Below are 22070 nucleotides of genomic sequence, written 5' to 3'. Positions count from 1 at the left end.
TGACTTGGCATAACAGGCCAATGAAAATTTGGGTGGGTAGGGCGGATTTATTTTTGTTGTTGTTGTCGGTTATATTTGCATACATGAAAGTAGCCATTTATACACATACGTACATACATACATACATACAGTGGCGTAGATAAGTCCTCAGACCTTGGGGATGATCTGATGAGAGGGGTAGACCACAATATGCTCAAATAACTTTCCCCACATACATACACACACACACACACTAATATATGGACACAGAAGGAGCCAGAAATTGTTGAAATCTTAAAAGCAAAGAACATCCAGGTTTTTTCCGCATTGCCATATCGATATTTACGCAATCGACGTCCGATAAAGGAAAATATAAAAGCATAGGGTCGGGCGGGTTACGCCAAGTAAACATTTTTTTTTGCCTAATCCACAGATTAAGATTACAGTTAAACTACAGTTCAAAAATAGGGCCATTGTCTTTAAGACAAATAACAGCACCTCCATCTCATGAACAAATATTAATTCATTTCAATATCCTATACAACGAAAACATGTCAACCTTATCTCTCTGGAGACATAATATGATATAAACCACAAATAATAAATAAACAAAAAGCTATGTCAAACGTTGAACGATGACTGCATTCATTAGTTTGGCTCCCTCTATTGTTTGGCTATTGTCGGAGAGTGTGTTGTTTGGAAATGTGGTCAGAAGAACGAAGGACTGCCCACTGTACTGAGGTCTCGATCTGAAAATTAAAGTCAAGGATATCTCAAACATTAATACTCTCATAAAGAATAATAATAATAGATGGATTTATAAAGCGCTTTTTGCCTGAGGATACAAAGCGCTGCTATTATTACCCCGGCTTTAGCTGGAGCTACCATCACCAGTGCTCAGTGCATGCAAGGAACTACTCCTGCCGGGTACCCATTCACCTCACCTGGGTTGATGATGTTGATGAAGAGGACCACAACTTCAAGAATTCCTGTGAGTTCGAAGATGGCTAAATACACCAATCTTCGCCCGGATAAGACTGTTGCAGTAGGGCAGGAAAAATACAAAATGAAATGCAAAAATGAAATGCTATGCAAATGACAGAGATAAGAATGTCACACTTTATTTCTCTTGTATTTTTATGTCAATGTGTGCAGATTTCACAATATGGGACCAGGGCCCTGTTGTACAAAGAGTTACTATGTTCCGATCAATCGCAACTATGGACGGCCAGCAACATCAACATCTATTATGCATGTTTGTTCAAAATATTTTCTAGCTGTGATGTATATTCATGCAATCATTGTTTTCTTGAAAATTCACTGTGCTTCTCTTTGCATACAAAGTACATTGTGCAAATTTTTCGTTGAAAAAATTATGACACAGATGGATTTCCATAGAGTTACGATTGATCGGATCAATCGTAACTCTTTGTACCACAGGGCCCAGAATCGGGTTACAACAGTGACAATATCACATGTTTCTGGTGGTATCAAACTCTGTTTCACATTTAATATAATGAGGAAAAAATTAAAATATTCCATATTTCATCAGATGAAATGCAATATAGAGGGTTCTCTCTTTTTCAATTATATCTAAATCAGTTTTTCAGGGGAATAGATTTTACCATTACGGCTCCTTTTCTAGCATTTTGCTCATATGCACCAACATTTGTCCTAAACATAAGTAAGATCGTCTCTTACATACTTTATTCATAGCATACTAATGCCATATTGTGAACCAAACCTAAAGGCCCGGTCCCACTGCACTCAAGGATGCAGAGAGGATGTATAAAACGGAAACGAATCTTGCCTTCCATTGGAAGAAAACATAATGTATCAATGGTGTACTCTTTGCATACGTGTTTCATGCGCTCTATATCCATCAAGCATCCGTCCAATGTGATTTCATTATTCGCCCATTTTGTTCGTTGTCTGGAGCGGATGGAGCTACCCAAAAATTTGCTTATCCGCTGTTGACATGTTTTGTCTCCGTCGGCCAGTGGGACCAGGCCTTTAGCTAGATATATATGCATGTACGCATAAAAGAATTAACTGATTGCACCACCAACTTAACCAGTGACTTCGCCGACGCACACACTGCCGCCACCGACACCTCGCTACAACCTCCGCCGACGAGCCAACACCTCATCCGTGCACCAGGCCACCCACTCACTCCCGCGGAAGCTTACCCGACGAGTCCGCCGACAAACACGCACAGAACGCCACCACTGACGTACCTACCACACCGACGACACACACAAACACCGCCAGAACTCACGCTGCCGTCTACTCACCGCGTCCGCATACCACGCCCACTCATTTCCCGCCAAAACCGCCGACCCAGGCACAGAGCGCCACCTACAACGTCAGCCCGCCGTGACCGCCGGCCTAGAGAATTCCCCCACGTCCACACGCAAGCCACAAGTAGCGCCGCACGCCGAGCGAACACTCACTCCTGAAGACGGACAGTCAACCTGTCCGAAACGTCGAGTCTCTCTACTACTCATCATCTCTACTCGCCGACTCAAGCCAGCATCTCCTCATCAGCTCTACTACTCCAGCTGTTCTCACTCAAAATTCCTTCTGGTTTACAGTCCTTTTCAGGACTATTTTCAAGAAAGAATACTCTACTCTCAAATCTCCACTTTCTTGCCTATCCACTGTTTCTATAACACTCCACATGGTGTACCGCAAACCACATCAGCAATGCTCTATATCATACTGTTTTTTTTCTGTTTTACGAAGTAAGAATACCCTTCTGTAAAATTGTACTTGATTTGTATTGCTTTATATTACTTTGTATTATGCTTTGAATGGAAATGAAATAAAAGATTTGAATTGAATTGAATATACAATACATAATTAAAGCGCCTTGGTGTAGCGGTTCTGACTCTCGCCTTGTAATCAGAGGGTCGTGTGTTCGAATCCCACCATGGCCTAGCGTCCTTTGGCAAGGCGTTAATTCACACTTTGCCACTCTCCACCCAGGTGTTAAATGGGTACCCGGTAGGATGTGAAAGCCTATATGTAGTATGCCTAGCAATTGAGTCTTGGAACTCTTGTTGGAATGCTCCCCAGGGAGTGGAGAAGGTGCATACATTGTATGCGGGCATGCAAGGATCCGATGACCGGGGTAATAATATGTCTGTAAAGCGCTTAGAGACGTCGTTCCGATGTATTAAGCGCTATATAAATGCGGAATATTATTATTAATGAAAAGGATACGCTATGATAAAATTCCTGATGTCCTCTATAGTGTGGGTGTGGTTGAATTTTCCTGCCAACCTAAGAAAGGAAAAACAAAGAAATATATTAGCAGTTACGTAGGGAAAAAAAGAAGCTGCTGTAAACTGCTTATCTAAAAAAGAGCCAATGGAGTAAATAAGAGAGTCAAAAGGGGCCTAAGCTTTCGATCCTAGCAGAATCTTCTTCGGAGGCAAAATGACAAACATATAAGGTGGAACAACCATAATATAGACCACAGACATTCAACAGCAACACTGGAACTAGGAGACAAAAGGGGCATTAGTGAGAAGAGATGACCAATCAGGCTAATGAAGGGGAAGAAAGAAAAGGAGTAGGCAGACACAAAAGGAAGTTAGTGTGAGTAAGGCCAGTTACATAGGGAAACAAAATAAATCAACCAATAGCACAGAGGAAATGCAGTTTACTTCAAATCTAAAATTAAAGTACCTTTTACAAAATCAAGTTAAATTTAAATACATAAAAATATGATTCACATAACATAATGATAATTATACTAACGAATATAATAAGGACGAGAAGCATGTTCATGGTAGATAGATGATTCCTAGATCAGAAAAGGTCTCTCTGACATGAGTTTGAGTAGAGGAACATATTTACTGTCCATTCCCACATTTGTTATTGACATCTCAACAACTAGTGAGTGACTTTTCCGGACCATCATCATTTCATGCTTGGTGTTTTAATCGTGTAAGAATTGACCAACACCAACACCACAAGGTCAACACTGAATTTGAAATCACCCAATGTCTTACCTGGATCCATCTGCTAATCTCAGCTGCAGTGTTGTTGTAGGTTGGCTGGGATCTACATCTATTGATGCAGCTGGGGCTGCTGAAGACGACTGTGATGGAGTCCCTGAAGGTTGCGTACTAGCACCTCCTGTGGTCATGGTGGGTGTTGGACTGATAGAGAAAGTAATAATACATTACTTATATCAGCTACTTTGAGGGTTACACTGCAAATACATCAGTGTTAATTTAACACCAGCCTAGTATCTATATCAGTCCACACCAGAGAGGAATTGAAACAACACCAGTTAAGAATCAAGCCGATATTAGTTTAGAGGTAAATGGTAGTTGTGGTAAAGATATCAAAATGAGTTTGTACAGAATCCAATGAAATGACCACCAAAATGTCTGGTCAAGCATCGGGCCCAACATTCAAAGCAATAATTATACACTGTCCCACATGCGCTTATCTGTGTTGGTGATCTTCAGTCTGAACATTTTTCGGCGTATATTTCACAAAGTTCAGTTTATGTAACTGTACCAGATCTAGATCCTCGATGATATACTGACAATTAAGCCTTGTTTTACAGACTTTCTCATGAAATCAGTGTTTACTGCAACTACTGGAATTTCTCTTTAACACTTATTGGTGATGCATAAATGCCAAATACCAGTGTTGTTTCAACACCTCTGTAGTGTTGACCGATATGGATACCAAGCTGGTGTTAATCTTACACCGGCACATTGCAGCGTATGGTTCAAAATTTCTCATCTTGCAAAAAGAGTTGCGATCAAACCAACTCCACAGGACCTAAACTATTAGGAAACCACCTTACAAATACCTACCTAACATGACTCATAAGCTTTGAAAATTTGAGTGCAATAAGGACTTTAAACTCTTGAAAATACATGAGTACAAAATTACCTGCCTAGAATAATTCAAATGTGGAGTGAAGGCATTGATGATTTACTTGGCTTAATAAGAGCCATAAAAACATAGAACTCTTGTAAGAATGTAACATTGCAAAACACCCTTACCAGCCTAACCTGAAAGGATGTCTAGTGAAAGCTTGGCAATTTCCTTAATTTGAGAGCAATAAAGACCTAAAACTCTTGTAAACCTTTCAAACACACATACATGTACCAGCCTAACCTGACACAATTTCTAGTGAAATCATGGCAATTTCCTAATATGAGAGCAATAAAACCTAAACCTCTTGTAAACCTTTGAAACATCCTTGTTAACCTAACCTGACACGATTTACAGTAAAAGTTTGGTAATTTCCTTGATTTGAGAGCAATAACGACCTAAAGACCTAAACCTTTGAAACACCCTTGCCAAGCTAACCTAGAACAATTAATAGTGAAAGCTTGGTAATTTACTGAATTTGAGAGCAATAAAGACCTAAACTCTTGCAAATATGTAACCTTTAGAAGAACTCCCAATTAACCTAACCATGATGTCCAGTGAAAGCTTGACCCTTTTCTTGATTTAAGAGCAAAAAGGACCTAAAAGTTTTAAACATGTACTCTTGAATACCCTTACCTGCCTAACATGACACCACGCCCAGTGAAAGCCTTGACCGTCTTCTTGGGTTGAGTGAACTCCTCACTCCGATGATCTTCTAAATCTAAACTGACCTCTCCTCCTTTGCCCAGTTGAAGTAACTCATTTGGAATCTCTCTGAGAAAAAAAAAAAGGTAAAAGATAGGCTCATGTTTGTTGCAAAGGTGCACTCTTTTTCTCTTTGACAGATAAAGGGGCAAGATATGATATCTGTGTACAACAAGAGTGTCACTTACGCGAGCACATATTACAATACACCCGCCTGCAATGCTAAAAATTGTGTTATTGGTCAAGCAAGAAAAGTGGAAGGTGGCGACTTCACCTTTGACCTTCTGACGTCAAAATTAATAGAATTCCCGAGATCTATACCAGTACCTTACACTACAAATTATACGAGCCTAGGTTAAGTTAAACTAAAGTTATCGCATTTACAAGGACTGCAGAAGGGTTAAGATGAAAACATGTCACTGTGACCTTGACCTTTGGCCTTTTGACATCAAAATCAATAGGCTTCCTGGGATCGATGCTAGTATCATATACACCACAGAGTTGTAATACTTGACCTTCCACTTTGAAAGGAGAGGGTTAATTTGATGAGTTCAATAGAAAGTAACTACAGACATTGTAACTTGTGAAAATTTATCTTTTCATAACCAGAATTGATGGAATTATTTAATGAAATGCTTCTCTCTATCCTCTTTTCTCATAAATATTGATTTCACACAGGGTTTTATTCTGCTTTAATAACAGGGGTAAGGAATGATAAAGGTTTAGTACTTTTCAGTTTCTATACTAATGACAAATGAGTACTGGGCCCTGTCTTACAAAGAGTTATGATTGATCCAATCAACTGTAACTCTATGGAAATCCATCAGTCATAATTTTGTCTACAGGAAATTTGCACAATGTTCTTTGTTAACAAAGAGAAGCAATGTGAATTTTCAAGGAAAACAATGAATGCATAAAAATACAGCACAATTAGAAAATATTTTGATCAAACATGCATAATAGATGTTGATGTCGCTGGCCCTCCCTAGTTGTGATTGATCAGATCAATTGCAACTCTTTGTAAGACAGGGCCGTGGACACACTGAACACATACTTGTATCACTATTTTGGATTTTAAATTCACATATGACAAAATAAGGGAATTTCTTCCAATTACGACAACTGGAATGAGGGAAATTCTTACCCTTTCATGATAGTTTTGAGGAAGGCATCGTTCTCTGGTACTTCATATCTTCTGAGATCGCCATCATTTATACTGAACCCCGTCTTCCACATTTTAAGTACAACATGAGTCTAAGAAGAAAGAAAATAGACAAAGGAGAATATATCTCATTATATCCTACATAAAGCAAATAATGCATGCTGATTGGTTTAAATAGCATCATGTGACCAAACGTTTTCTCACTATTTTGCGATGATGATGAAAATGAAATGGCCACTGAAGAAAAATTGCTATTCCATGACGTCAATGATGATGGAATAATGCACTACCGGTATTCCATCAATGACACAGATCGCGCAGTAGCTTCATGAAAAGTAGGTAGGTAAGTCCATCAGTCTCCAAACTGAGCGAGTTATCTTTATTTTGTTCATAACTACATGTACAAAAACTAGATTACCAAGATCTGTTGTTCTAACTTATCAAATGTAGGATATAAAACAAATATACCAGGCCTTTATTTTGAAAGTATCGGGCGAATTATTCATCCTCAGTTGTACTGGCAAAATTACTATTTCTTGATAGGTGCTTAAACCCTAAGGAAAAATAGTAATGCCAGTCCAACCTCGGACAAATACTTCCCACTATATTCAAAGCCTGGTATATTTGTGTATTATTAACCATATCAAACATTTCAGTAATATTATTTTTCTATTTCATCTACCCACTTTGACAACCAAATAAAGAGCACTATATGTTTGTTACTGCCCGCTTCCAAAGTCAATGGCATACTAAATATATCAGGAATTATGTATCAATTGGTGTGATTTGAGTAGGACAATAGTTTTTACTATTGTCCTGCTAAAAACAATTGGTGTTAATGCTCTTTTCTTTGGGCAATAGGTCTATTTCCCTTCCAGGAAAACAAAAGATCTATGATGTTAAGATCACTTTCGGGTAATAGTTATCCTCACATTTGTTAACAATTATTGTAAAATAAATTGTAATACCCCGTGCATTGTTTGTGTGGCACAAAAATCACTTGCAATCCTATAAATATATGTAAATGTATATAGACATTTTTTTTCTTTTATTATATATTAAAACAAATTGAAAATAAACAGGTAATAGGTAAATTATTTATAGGGAAACTATCAACTATAAGCTCTGCTTTTAAATAGTTTTCCCTTCATATTCTCTTAATTTGTCAATAATCTGCAACTCCGAATGTTATTACCCTTTTCTATGTCTACTGAATTAGCTTATTGTCTTTTGCCCTTTCTTGTTGAATGTTCAACTTTATTGCACTTCGTAAGATATGAAAATAATCCAAACTGAAACTGAAATGAAGCATGTGCTTCCGGAACCACCTACACTGGGCTGAGGAATAAACATTGATAAATACATACTGACCTCTCGTGGTGTGGGACCGGGCATCGTACCGGAGGTACCAGGTACCGGTACTACCGGTTCCTGTGGGGATTCCCCTAGTCTGTAGCCGGCACCTTTGAAGGCATGTGAGGCGTTTCTTGGCTGGGACACCGAAGGGCCTCCGCCCGCTGCCACTTCCTCGGCACCGTGACTGAAATCAAATAATTATCATAAGATTATGTTTCAAGATTCGCATAGTGGTATGGATAATTGTGGAAGAGGTTTTACCCTAAAAAGACTGAGGGGAGCTGATTCAGCCCCCCCCCCTCAACATTTTTCGCGATAAATCCGCCGCACAATTTTTTTTGACAGCATCGCTTGCTGACTTTTACTTTCAAGTCTTGCGCAACTTTTAAGACCAAAATTAAGACCCCCGGGTACGCGGTTCTGAAATTACGCAACATTTTGTAAGTGCATGCAGACCCAAAATTACTCAAAAACGTGAATTTGTGTACAAATCCTATGCAAATAGTGTTTTTATCCAAAATTCTTAAAATGTATCATTATTTTTCCTCTTACTGCTTAAAATCAATTAATTTTATCTTTTTTATGGTCAAAATAAAGTCCCAGACAATTTCCATTGAAAAAACAATAAAAAACAAAGTCGAAAAACAAAGAAATACATAAGAAATTTAGAAAACAATAGAATACATAAGAAAATAAATATGATGTTGAATTTTTTTAAATAAATTTGATCAGATGTATCAGAGTATGTGAAACATAAATTAGCATTTCAGGGGCATTATTTTATTAATTAGAGCAAACTTATGACTTTACGTATAAATTAGCATAATTAATGAGACATGAGATTTTTTGCAGAATTTTTGTAGGTAATGCCATGGGTAATGTGTGTGCCAATTTTCGTTGCGATCGCGCGATCGACGGCCGAGATCATAAGGGGGAGCTGAATCAGCCCCCCCCCCCGTCTTCATATGCGTTGAAATAGCCCAGTCTATTTAGGGTTAAGGTTCACCATGTGGAAAGTCCAAGATGGATTGAGAAAAGTGGATAGAGGTAGAAGTAAATGGAGAGGTTGGAAGAGTTTTCTTTTCTGAAATAAATACAATCCTTAAAAGGACTGTAAAACCAGAAAATTTGAGAGGCTTAAGTAGTTGGAGAGATGAAAGAAGGCACGCTTGAATGATCGTTACAGTGATTTTTCTGTTCATCGGTAAATCAAATCCTATCTTGGTTGTTTACTAGGGTGAGTGGCGTTGCAGAGCAAGAGACAAGACCCAACATTTTTAATAGGGAGATTGATTATATTCTATCGTTTTATTGAGGATGGACAGTCAACATGCTCAATACATTGATCTTTCTACTGCTCTACAATTCACTGACCGGAGCAAAAAAACAAAACAGATTTTCTGTCTTGATTTGAGGGTAAATGGAAAATCACGTACCCTGATAAAGGTCAAACAAGGCCCTGTCTTGCAAAGAGTTGCGATTGATCCGATCAATTGCAACTATGGATGGCCAGCAACGTCAACATCTACATAATGCATGTTTCTTCAAAATATTTTCTAACTATGATGTATATTGCATTCATTGTTTTCTTGAAAATTCACTGTGCTTCTCTTTGTTTACAAAGGACATTGGGCAAATTTCCTGTAGAAAAAATTTTGACACTGATGGATCTCAATGATTGGATCAATCGTAACTCTTTGTAAGACAGGGCCCAGAAATACTTACTCTTTAGCATGTTTGAAGATGTTTTTGACCAGGCTGTCCGCTTCCACCTTCTTCTTCTTTGGACCTACTACCTGCTGACCACTGCAAAGAGTATGGAATTAAACAGAACAAGTTGCATTGAGAAACATGATCTTGAGCTCAATGCAGAAAGAGCTTTGAAAACTGCAAGTGACAAAATCATAACAATAATAATAACACTTACTGTATGCATATTATACCTCAATAGATATCATAAGGCATCATTGGTACCTTGGCAGTACTTGGCTACATCACCAAATATATGTAAGCACTTTAGCATTCAAGTAATTATTCCTAGCGGGGTACCCATTTACCTCACCTGGGTCAAGAGCAGCACAAAGTGGATCAATTTATTGCTGAAGGAAATTACGCCATGGCTGAGATTCAATCCAACGACCCTCTGTTTCAAAGTCATGAGACTAATCCACTGGGCCACAATATGCTCCAAGATCACACATACGTCCCTAAACTACTCAGCAGAATGGTAGAAAATCATGTTGCATTTGATTTTCGAAGTTGTGTTTGATCGCAAGTGTGTCTGCAAGAGGCCCATTGAAACCTCCCATTGGCAATGAAAGCCAGGAATTCCCTGGATTATCCCCATGGTTTCATTGGAAGTCAAATGTATATAAAGGGACAGACGATTTAAGGGAAAAGTACACACTCACACACTCAAGGCTGATCCTAAAAAGATGACTGAAATGTTAATTAATTTCTCTCCAGAGATGATACCCATGTATTATATGGAATGAAATTAATGATGGTATTTCCAGTCTATAATTTCATTTTCAAAACACAAAATAAATAGTGAGTTGGTGATGTCACCAGTCACCTTATTTGCATACTGACCAGGATGTCCATATAACTGTTTTGTAAAATTTAGCAAAACTTTAAAGCGTCATAACTTTCCTATTTTACATCCGATTTTGATGACATTTTCAGTGTTATGCTTCTTGGATTTTTCTCCATTTGTTCAAATAAACTTTTTCTTGGGGTGGACTTGTCCTTTAATGGTGAACAGGCATCATAATTACACAATCGGTTTCATTTTGGGGGGAATATAAATCAAGAAAGTAGTAGGCAAGTTGGACATAACTCTTTACTTTGATGATTGTGTTAACCAAACCAAACGGCTGGCCAACGTATTCGATCTTTTTGTTTTCTTTTTTCGATGCACCCATTTTGCAAAATCTGCACCGCCCCTCCATGACATTGATTAAACACCGATTTTTAAATCGATTCGACTCAGGCTTAGTAACTAGTCTACAGGTACAGACCTTTGAATTTCGCATTTTAAATAGGGCATAATGCAGAGTGTGAGGTAGTGAGGTAAGATTCACTATGTACTGTCGCTGGCTCTATCGAAGCAGACAGAGGCCCGTATTCTAAAGTCGGGTTTAACTTAGACTCAGGTTTAAGGTTTAAAGTTGTGGTTTAAGTATGGGAAGCCAAAAGTATCAAAATTTTTATTAAGTTGTATGTTTCTTATGTTTACTGTGCTCTCCTCTGATGCATCGATGGTGAAGACAATAATCTATTTATACTTCCTACACAATTATGAATGATCTAAAAGCCGAATGAGCTGAAGTATGATGTCTCTACTGTTAGTGATTATGAAACAATTGGCTGTTCATACTTAAACCACAACTTTAAACCCGAGTTTAAGTTAAACCCGACTTCAGAATACGGGCCAGAGAGTTTGGCATCTAGTCTTCACTCCAGACACAGTATAATTTGTTTAAGTGTCAAATATGAGTCTATAACTGCAGACTAGGACCTCACAGCTCAGATTTAAAAAAAAAATCAATTTTAACCACTGCCTCCAACAGACAAGCCATTACCTGCCATGATCGGCTCCCCCTGCATAAAACGCTTGTCCTTCCTCGTCGCTATCATTATCAGCTTTCCTGGACGTGTAATCACCCAGGGTTGCGACCCGGCTGCTGCCTCCCCCTCTGGAAAAAAGGAGAAGTTATAATCGGGTGTGAAGCACACACAGCAACATTGCCACTGCGGTAACTTAACGATTGTGGTAACTTTGACGAAAGCCTTGATTTTAATAAGCCAAGTTACTATGGTAGTTTAAAAAAAAATCATGTTAGAATCATTATGAAGTTTAATAAAATGGGCCACATTTAAAAAAGATTTGCAATAGTTCATCTTAATTTGCAAAAACTGATTGGTTGACAGTTTAATAAAATAATAAGCACATGCAAAAATTTATGTTGACTGGCCATTGTGATTGGCGATTGAGCTCAAAACCGTTGAGTAACAGGGCTCTTGAGTGTTCCACAAGATAAAATGCTATCAGGCTTAACAGTCAAAACATATCGTATAACCACTCTCCTTTATTCATAATTTAGGCTAATATTTCAGTAGCTTGTAACAGGAGTTAGCAACTTGCAGTGTAGTCTCAAGAAATAGGTTTGTTTCAATTACTGTAATATTGAAAACCAGCATTTAAATGATTGGTTTGATCTGTAATATGAGCATTAATTTGGAAATTAAAGGGGTTATCCAGAACAGGAATGATAAAACCTAAAACGGGAAATTTGTGGATTGTTATTAAAAAGTACGCAATTCAAAAGACTTGGGCCTGTTTCATAAAGGACTTACAACTGTTTTAAGTTTGCTATAATGGCAACTACCATGGTAACAGGGCTCAGCAGCCAATCAGAATCAAGGTTACAACAATTGCAACTCTTTATGAAACGAACCCCATACCTGGCTTTTGGAGCAGCTGATCCTTTAGCTGTGCTTCCTCCCTGTGGCTGAGCAGCTGGAGGTGGTTCAACCCTTGGAGGTTCAGGCTGTCTTTCAGAGGGAGGGTCGGCACTTGGTGGATTAGTTACCATGTCATCTGAGTTATCATAAAAACTCTCTAGAGCCACCTGAAACAGGGCCACAAGGGGGAGGGTTACATGAAGAATCTTCTAAGTGATTTTCACAGGCAAATGTGATCTAAACCAATCAGATTTAAGTATTTCAGTAGCTTATAACAATTGTACATGTAATCCATTCTATAAAAAAGAGCACCAACAAAATTGTAATATTTCCTAAGGGCTCCTAGGCAATTTTCAAGAGGTGAGGACATCGTTAACAATTGATTTATACATGTATCTATGAAAATATAGACTATACATGCTTTATGTCAAAAAACAAAATTTTAAGGTAAGAAGGAATTATTCATCTTAAAACTAAAAAATTAAGCATGAATTATACATTTCTAGGTTTTCTCAATTTGATTTAAAAGACCTATAAGCCAATTAATGAAGTAGTTGAATTGAGTTAATGAATAGATTTTATTTAAAGCATTCATGTTTGGTCATTACTAATAATAATCATAAAAACATAAAATGAGGTGGACTGGGGGTTATTTAGGTCACAAAGTCATATTACTCTTATTACCCGTAATTGTTGTCTAAGCCCCATAGATGAAGGTGAAACAGATGCCTTGAGTGCCCCCATAAACAGGGACATTCTCAATTTATCAAGGCATACTAAGTAATTTGGCTTGGTTTAAATATCAATAAAAGTATTTTTGGGGAAAATTGCAAAAAGATTGAAAAGTCAATTTAGGCATTATGATTGCTTACTATTGAACATGTGTCTTAAATTCTTTCTTGTATATTCTTATATAATGTCAATTTTTGTTATGTTGAATTCTAATGTATATCATGCTGTTTTTTGCTCAACTTACAGTGACGATGTAAATGAGAACATACAAATAAAATTTTAGAAATTAAAAATAAAAATTTGCTTGGTTTAATAGGATAGATCATTGATTTCTTGGACAATCCTCATTTTCAGACCAGCACCTCTATATCTACTAAAGATATACAATGATAAATTCGCAACATTCGATGCTTGAAAGATTTTTTTCTTTTCTTTTTAAATAGTTTTAAGGGAAAATACCAAAATTGACAAGTCCACCCCAACAAAATGTCGGTTTCGACAAAAAGAGAAAAATCCAAGAAATTTATGACATTTTTTATTTTCACTGAATTCCACATAACAGTCATGTCTGTATGTCTGCTTAGCACCCCAAGGCCCATGTCGAAAGCCGCCGAGCCAGTAGCAGTGCAGCCGGGCGACAGATATCGGACGGGTCGCGTGGGCTGGCAGAGCGGACGTGGACTGTCAACGGTTGGGCTACCTCAAGTGATGTCCGTGCAGGCTCCACTCCACTTCAATACCGCTACACTATGCTCCACCTACCCGAACATCAAGACAGTGAACTCGTTCGGATACTTTTAAAAAAGACATTAACAATAAATAAAAGCTTAATTTCTTACTCTTCAGTTCACCCTTATTTCACTCTGTGTCCATCCTCCAGTCATCCTCAAAATTGGTTAATTTTTGGCCAGTATCAAATTATTACATGTATTCACGGCCGATTTCAAAACATCGCACGCGAGGATCGCAGCCTCAAACAGCATGAATATTCATATTATATTTATAATGGATGGCTCAAAATGGAATCCCAGATATATTCCATTCTGAACTATCCAATATAATATAAATATTCATGCTGTTTGACCTGCGACCCTCGCGTGCGATGTTAGTTCAGAATGGAATATATCTGGGATTCCATTTTGAGCCATCCATTATAATATAAATATTCATGCTGTTTGAGGCTGCGACCCTCGGGTGCGATGTTTTGAAATTGTCCATAAATAATACGTGTGAGGAATTAGATACTGGCCAAAAATCGCCAATTTTGTCTTTTTGAGGATGACCGGAGGATGGACACGGAGTGAAACAAGGGTGTAGGTATGTTGCAAAAGCACCCTCTAGGTGCATTCTGAATGAGGTATTGAGTGTGCTGGCTATAATTGCAGGGCGACTGTGGGTGCATTGCTTTGTGTTGTGTTTGCAAGTGCAGGAAAAGGTTATTCCCCATGATATCATTGTTTTTACGTAGTTGAATGTTTATGGCAGCTGTCTAGACTTTGGCCTTGCTTTCAACCTCTTGCTATTCACATTTACAGGTATCATCCCACTGTGAAAGGTATTCATTCTGATAGAGCAACATTTTAACTATATTGTGGTGAAATTTGAATGAAATCTACCAACGCTAATGTCCCTGTTTTGGCGGCGTCTGTAATTTTTGGGTTTTGGGGCACTTCCATATGCCAAACTATGCACATTGTTTTCTTTTGTTTTAGTGCACCTTGGTCCCAATTAATAGATCACAACTTTTGGCTTCAAAAACAAAGGAAATCGGAATACTGTCTTAAGAACTGAATAGGTGATTTTTACGACCTTCCAAATACAATAACTTTATTTCTGGCATGTCTGGCCTGGGGCTATTAAGATAAATGAGGTGTTAAATTAAAGGTCTTGATGAGCTCTAAGTTTAACATTGATTAAATGATGCCATGAAAAAATACCTTATTTCTGAGATTTATTTTTTTTTTGCAACATACCGGTACCTGAACTAAAAAAAGAGAGTTTTTTCATTATTGTTGATGACTCTTTTTTTTTTAATATGTGCATTTTTCACTGTCTTTTTATTCGGGTAGGTGGAGCGTAGTGTAGCTGTACTGGAGCCTGCAAAACATCACTTGACTTGAGAGTTGAGGTATGGTAGTGGATCGTATTACCGAACACTTTTCATGAATTTGATCATATCAAACACATTATTCCAATAAAATTCACCAAACTTTCACCATAAATACACAAATACCTACAAAATATAAATATGCAGAAATTTTGCCGAAATTGTTTTTTATTTTTACGACATCAGCTTCCAATCGGACCCCTCTTCGCAAGTGAAAAATTTTGGTCACTTGAAAAGGTATCGTATTACCGAACGTGTGTTTTCTATGGGAAAAGTTGGGAAAACAACATAGACATAGTCACTGCACTCCTAGTACCAATGAGGTCCAAACATTAACATGTATGGACCTCATAGGCGACATTACCCAAAATTATGGGTTAGACAATTCAGTTCTGATTTCAAACCCAAGACTTTGGTAAATGTACGCCTTAATACAAATTGGAGTTATGCGATATGACTTTCATTTGGTGGGAAGCCTTTAAATACTTCCAAAAATGAGTTGAAATTAAAATGAATTACAATAAACTTACATTTCAGGCCCTTTTTGTTGATTTTCGGTGAGCGTTCCACACAGCTGCGACGAGTGATCAACTCCGAAGTGATACGCGAACTGGTCAGCTGATCGGTCAGGTGATCGGTAGATTATCTTTTTGTCAGACGTTCATAATTTATGTAAAGCGTATCAATCTTCAGTATCTTGATTCCAAAGTATCAGTATTGCAGATAAATGTCATTATTGATTGGAATCAGTGGCGGATCGGGGGGGGGGGTGAGCATTTCTGCCCGATCCCCCTATTGAGATTTGTAGTAAATATTTTGGAATTAGATACGTTGTTCATACTAGTTATGCGACCCCTAATTATGATGATCACAGCATTATTTGTAATGGGGATATTTCGTTCATATTCTTGTCTCTTCTTTCTATTTTTAGCCTTTTTTTTGCTTGTTAAAACCTTTTTTCCTTTTTTTTTTTTTGGGGGGGGGCTCGCCAAATTTTACGTGGGTCAAAATTACCTTCATTTTTTTAGTGACAATCTTTTTTTCATTTGTCCAGTTCTATGCGAGACAAAATTACATTCGATCATTATTATAGTTAAAAACTTGTTTTTATTTTTTATTTATTTATTTTTTTTTTTTGGGGGGGGAGGTTGCCAAATATCACGCAAACGTTTTTCAGCTTTTACTGTTTTATTCGACTTATAATCAAATATTAAATGGGGCTTACCACAGTTTTTTTTAAAGTCAATTCATAAGAATATTCCTCGGGATTTGAGCTTTCTTTCATGAAATATCAATTTTTTTCATGATTACCAAAAATACTTAAAATTTTTTATCGGTGTATGCCTATAAAGCTTTAGCTCATGGGTTGCGCCTGCCATATTTTAATGCTGATCAACTTTATGCTTTTAATGAATTCCTAAAAACAATAAATTCTCAGATCATCAATTTTGTCGCAATCGAATAATTCGATTGCGTCTCTCTATCAGTTTTGAATATTCATACAAAATATCAGCTCGTGCTTTTTGCTCATAATATTTTGATTAGTAAATTCTTCTCTTATATAATCGAGTCGGATAGATAGATAGATAACTAGAGAGAGAGAGTTGGGGGGGGGTCCCTCAGCTACTTGTCCTCGCTTATTTGTTATTATTTGTTATTATGCTCATGTTGTGAGAGCTTTGTGTTTTCACATTTTTTTCTTTTTCAACCTTTTTATTGTCTCGGAGCTTCCCTCTATTTCTTTACACTATATAATGTAGTCCTTTTTACCTCATTGTTTCAATCATTGGCGGCGGAAGCCCCAAATTTTAGGAGGGGACAACCTAAAAAAATTTGACAAGCAAAAAAATAAAAGGCTCTCAACCCAAACATTTTAGAGGGGGGACGTAGGAAAATAAATTGACAAGCAAAAAAAAAAAAAAAGGTCAACAACAAATTTAGGGGGAACGTCCCCGCTTCCGCCGCCTATGGTTTCAATTCTTTTTTTGTTCTCATTTCAATGAAAACATCATTATTAAACTGACGTAGAAGACTTTATTACGAAATTTTGACATTGTTTTGTTTCATTTGTTTGGCTTCAGTTCTTTTTGTCTTCTCATCTTCTTTTTCTTCTTACTTTTTCCCTTTCCTTATTTTCTCTTCAGTATTTCATTTTATGAGGTATCCGCCAATTTATACAACACCAAGCATATAGAGGCGGATAAACAGTGAGGGAGCATGACGGTGTGCCGCTCTAAAAAAAAAGGAGGAATATTGGAAGAAAAAAAAAGAAGAAGGGATGGGGGAAAAATAAAGAAAAAAAAGATGATGATGGCAATGATGATGATGAAAATTATCTTGGTGATGATGATGGTTGTGGTGACGGTTGTGGTGATGATGATGGTGATGCTAATGATAGTGGTGATGATGATGATGACGAGATGTAATTTTGTTATTTTGTCTTTGAAAAAATTAAGTAGTGCAAAGTTGAATTCATTTAAAGTTTATTATGAAAATAGCAGAAAAAAAATTGATATGCGTTCGAGGAAAATCCATCCCCCACCAATCTTTTTCAAAGGTAAGATTTTTTTTTTGCCCAGGGGGCCACTTCCATTCACGAGTGGATACCATGCGCGACCATGGGGTCTCGAAAAGCACCCTAAACACGTAATTTCCATATTCTGAAAATGCACCCCTTAACAAGTATTGGCGTGTGAAACCCTACCCTTAACAAGTATTGGAAACAAAACGATACTCTTGGCAAATATTCCCTGAAATGAACCCCTAAACAAGTACAGGAATGCCTATTGTTACGGGTCCTTCGGTCGTCGGCTTTACCTTATTTGGTTTAGTACGACCCCACCTTCTACACCTCGCGCAAATCGGACTCTAACACGAAGTGTTGGAGCAAAAAGGACATCCTTTATAAAACATTTTGATTTTGTTTTATCATCCCCGCAAATTAGACCCTAAACACGACGGTTTTCCTAGCGAATTAATAGATACCCTTTTTTCGTTATTTTTGTGTTTTTGACACCCTTATCACGTTACGTAGGTAACGTGCCCTATCGTGAAAAGGACATCCTTTTTACGTGTTTTTTTGGTCGCGCATGGTATCACTCGTCAATGTAAGTGGCCCCCCCCCCCCGGGTTTTTTTGTGACGGCGTAGGCCTTTGCAAGCAGCTATTATTATGGTAAAAAAGTAAATGAAATGTCAAGAAATACATGATAATGATTTTTATGGTACATTTAGTACATCAATTCATACTTGTTATCAAAAAGAAAAAAGTGGGTCGTTACGGACCATTAAAAATGGGAAATTTGGGCATTTTATATTTAGGATAGAGCAACTGCTCGTTATAGACGTCACAATAAATCAAGCATTCTAAATTCTATCAACTCCATTTTTTGTCAAATAACACCTTCATCGATATTTTGAAATGATTTTTCTCATATTTTCATCATCTTTTTATCAGGGTGAAATTCCCCTTTAATTTACAAAACAGATTCGCAAACAATATCAAGAGTAGTGGGAGGCAAGGGTGGAAATCTAAGGTAGGGGACCAGGGGCTGGAAAACAGGCAAAAAAAAAACAAAAACAAACTAACAAAAAAAAAAAAAGGAAGGTTTATCACCCCCAAAAGAAGGTCGTCTCGTCCAAAATACATGTTTTACTTCGATTTAAATGATGTAGGCCTATTTCTTTCCATCATATATAAAAGAACAAAAATAGTAGGGGGACATTTGATAATGTGCCCCTACTATTTTGGGTTAGGGGAAGTGTCCCCCTGGGATTTGCGCCCATGTGGGTGGGGGGTGTTGCACCTCCTTTCGGAATCATTATGGAACAGTGTGAATAGTCGCTGTGATTTCGATCTCATACCTATAAAAAAAAATAGAACAGAAGAACGCCTTGACCACAGGCCAAAATGCCTAACAATTTTTCCGCGGCATTAGCGACTCTCGTAAGGGGCGCTCCATTTATAAATAAAGTTGCATGTGTAGCTGTCTATGGCAACAGAATCTATCGCAGAATTGAAGCCAGAAGCGTGGGAATTTTCAAGAAAATTCAAGAAAAGAACCGGTGAGTACCGATTTAACAGTACTAATCTAATTAGTTACATGTATTGAATTATAAGAATATTCAATTTTTCGTGAAACAAAGCTTAGTTCTAAGCTAGGGCGGCCCAAATGCGCGTGAGTGGAGTCCCAGTTTCTTAACACGGGTAAGTATTGCGTTGTCGCCTAGAGTGAGTCACTGATGAGCTATTTTGACCATATTTTATTGTTTTGAGGATATAAAGACTTCGAAATTGTGTTTTCGATAATTTTTCATCATTTTTCTATTTTAAATTCCCTTTGGAAGGAAGTTGCAAAGGTTTGAGCGTATTTGATTATTTTCTGACGCATATGATGCGCGCGTTCGGTAATACAAGGCCGGTCGGTAATACAATCACTCACTATACCGTACGGTCGGGCCTGCCGTGAAAGTGCCATGCCAGGCACTGGACTGGGTTGGTACCGTACTGTAGTGAATGCCAGGCACTGAGCTGAGCTGAGGCAGCGAGTGAAGCGCTGTTCTCGAAAACGCCCTAGGTCCTCAGCAGGCTAGGGTGAAATAGAAATGTTCCAAGTTATCAATTTACACTTTACCTCCAACTTCCATCCTGATGATTCGAGAAAGAACGAGGCTCTGTCTCTATCTGCTCCAGTTACCCCAATAAACTGAGTCAGAACTTCATCTTTCTCTGCTGCACTGGTGGCTGCCATTTTGATGATTTATCTATTTTTCTTGTATGCTGCCCTCACAGTACAGATCACACGAGGGATCGGATCGAGAGAAAACAACTCGAATAAAAAACTCATCTTATGAAAATTTCATCAAAAGCTTATAACAAATAACAAATTTATCGAATTTTGAAATTTAGACTTGTCCTGTGAAAAATGAGGCTGATAATGTATTTTTTTAATCATTAGATCTCCCTTACAAGTTGATGAAATTAATGATTTGTCTTTCACATAAAATAAATAGCCAATCAAATCCCTTTTTCATTCTTGGAGGACAAAAGTTAACAAATTATAATTTCATATAACAAAACACAAAAGTACAGGCCTAATTAAGTGACTTCATCAGCCTGGTCATTATTCATTATACTTGAATAGAACAGTTTCCCAAAAATAATAAAAAAACAAACTTTAAATATTCAACATAAATTTGCTATTCCTTGTCCGATTTCTGGTGATTGTTTTTCCAGCTCTCTTCATCTGATTTTCAAATCATATTTCAGCCGGCCCGGCAGAGTTCCCTTTTAACTGTAAACAAAATGAGCAAAAATATTTCTTTTATGATTTAAACAAAATTTATTTGGCTATATGCTTTAGGCAAGATTCTAAATATGATGTCATCTTTTTTAATGAATTACCAGATACTCTCAAAATATAAGCCATCATGTTGCAGTTGATCTGATATCCTTTACAAAGCAAAACTGAAGATGCCAACTCATATCAAATATCTCACACTCACATTTGGCTTTCATTCTTTCCTTCTTTCTTTTTCTTTCTTTCTTTCCTTCCTTCCTTCCTTCCTTCTTTCTTTCTTTCTTTCTTTCTTTCTTTCTTTCTCTCTCTTCCCCCTCTTTTCTTCTTTCTCTCATATGCACCCAGGCACAAGTCACCCTTTTCAAGCCTTTCTGCACCACTACCCCCCCCCCCCCCTCTATATCATCTTTTTCTATTTCTCCTCCCCTCCACTCTCTCCCATGCATGTTCACGACTTCACAAATTTAGATGTACATCACAAAAGTGTTCACATTGTTTTTATAAAGAGAAATATTAATCTTTATTATTTTTATTTTGCAAATCATTACTGTGTTTTCACCACAAAAAGTAGGCCCATGTATGCAAAACCTCACTGAAAATAAAAAAATGTTAGTTTCTTTTTTAAAACTATCACTCAAAAGAGAGGACTGGGACCCTGTTACACAAGAGTATAATTCTGTAACAATTTTTCTCTTACCCAATCAAACTGCACTATTTCAGTGTTTGAATAGTATTGTGAAACAGAATCCAGCTCAAGCACAAAAACTCATCAATAGAAATGTTTCAAATAAATAGAAAACAAATGCAAATTGAAATTAACAAAATATTTAGGGACCGAACATTATAATTAGTCTATCCTCCATTTAAAATGTGTGTCAATCATTCATTGTGACATATCAAAAATCTGAAATCCCTATACATCAAATCCAGGGCTCCGTAGCACAAAGATTAGCGATCAATCGCTAAATAAACTGACTAATCAATGTTACACGCGCATTTGGTTTAAAATACTGACCAGGGACCAATCAGTGCAGTTCTTTCATATTTGCAATTCATCGCAAACTTTTGTGGTACGGAGACCTGGTCATTGTAATTATTACTGGAATCATTGTAATTATCAATGCAATAATAATTTACCTTGGAAAACTAATGGATTAGAAGAGTTTCATCAAGATACAAAGAAGGATATAGTGCATGACTTTCTCAACTAGTTGCTTGCAAACCACATGATCTGACACATCTGGGACCCGTTTCATAAAGAGTTACAACTGTTGTACCTTTGCCATTATGGCAACTACCATGGTAACCTTGATTTTGATTGGCTGCTGAGCCCTGGTACCATGGTAGTTGCAATAATG

The 22070-nt window shown here is 37.4% G+C and overlaps 1 protein-coding gene across 1 annotated transcript; it reads right to left on the bottom strand.

Moving 5' to 3' along the window:
• Window positions 1-461: 461 nt before the first annotated feature.
• LOC121417132 (NSFL1 cofactor p47-like) lies at window positions 462-20191 on the bottom strand. The gene is made up of 10 exons (XM_041610715.1): window positions 20047-20191; window positions 12575-12741; window positions 11692-11805; window positions 9833-9913; window positions 8123-8291; window positions 6734-6843; window positions 5521-5658; window positions 3999-4148; window positions 3205-3264; window positions 462-728 (listed from the first exon to the last, which is right to left on the bottom strand). The coding sequence occupies exons 1-10, from the start codon at window positions 20161-20163 to the stop codon at window positions 596-598; spliced, it is 1239 nt and encodes a 412-aa protein (XP_041466649.1). The 5' UTR covers window positions 20164-20191; the 3' UTR covers window positions 462-595.
• Between the last annotated feature and the right edge of the window lie 1879 nt (window positions 20192-22070).

This window comes from Lytechinus variegatus, chromosome 6 (assembly GCF_018143015.1).
Source record: "Lytechinus variegatus isolate NC3 chromosome 6, Lvar_3.0, whole genome shotgun sequence".
Lineage (NCBI taxonomy): Eukaryota > Metazoa > Echinodermata > Echinoidea > Temnopleuroida > Toxopneustidae > Lytechinus > Lytechinus variegatus.
This window is presented reverse-complemented; position numbering and strand designations above follow the sequence as displayed.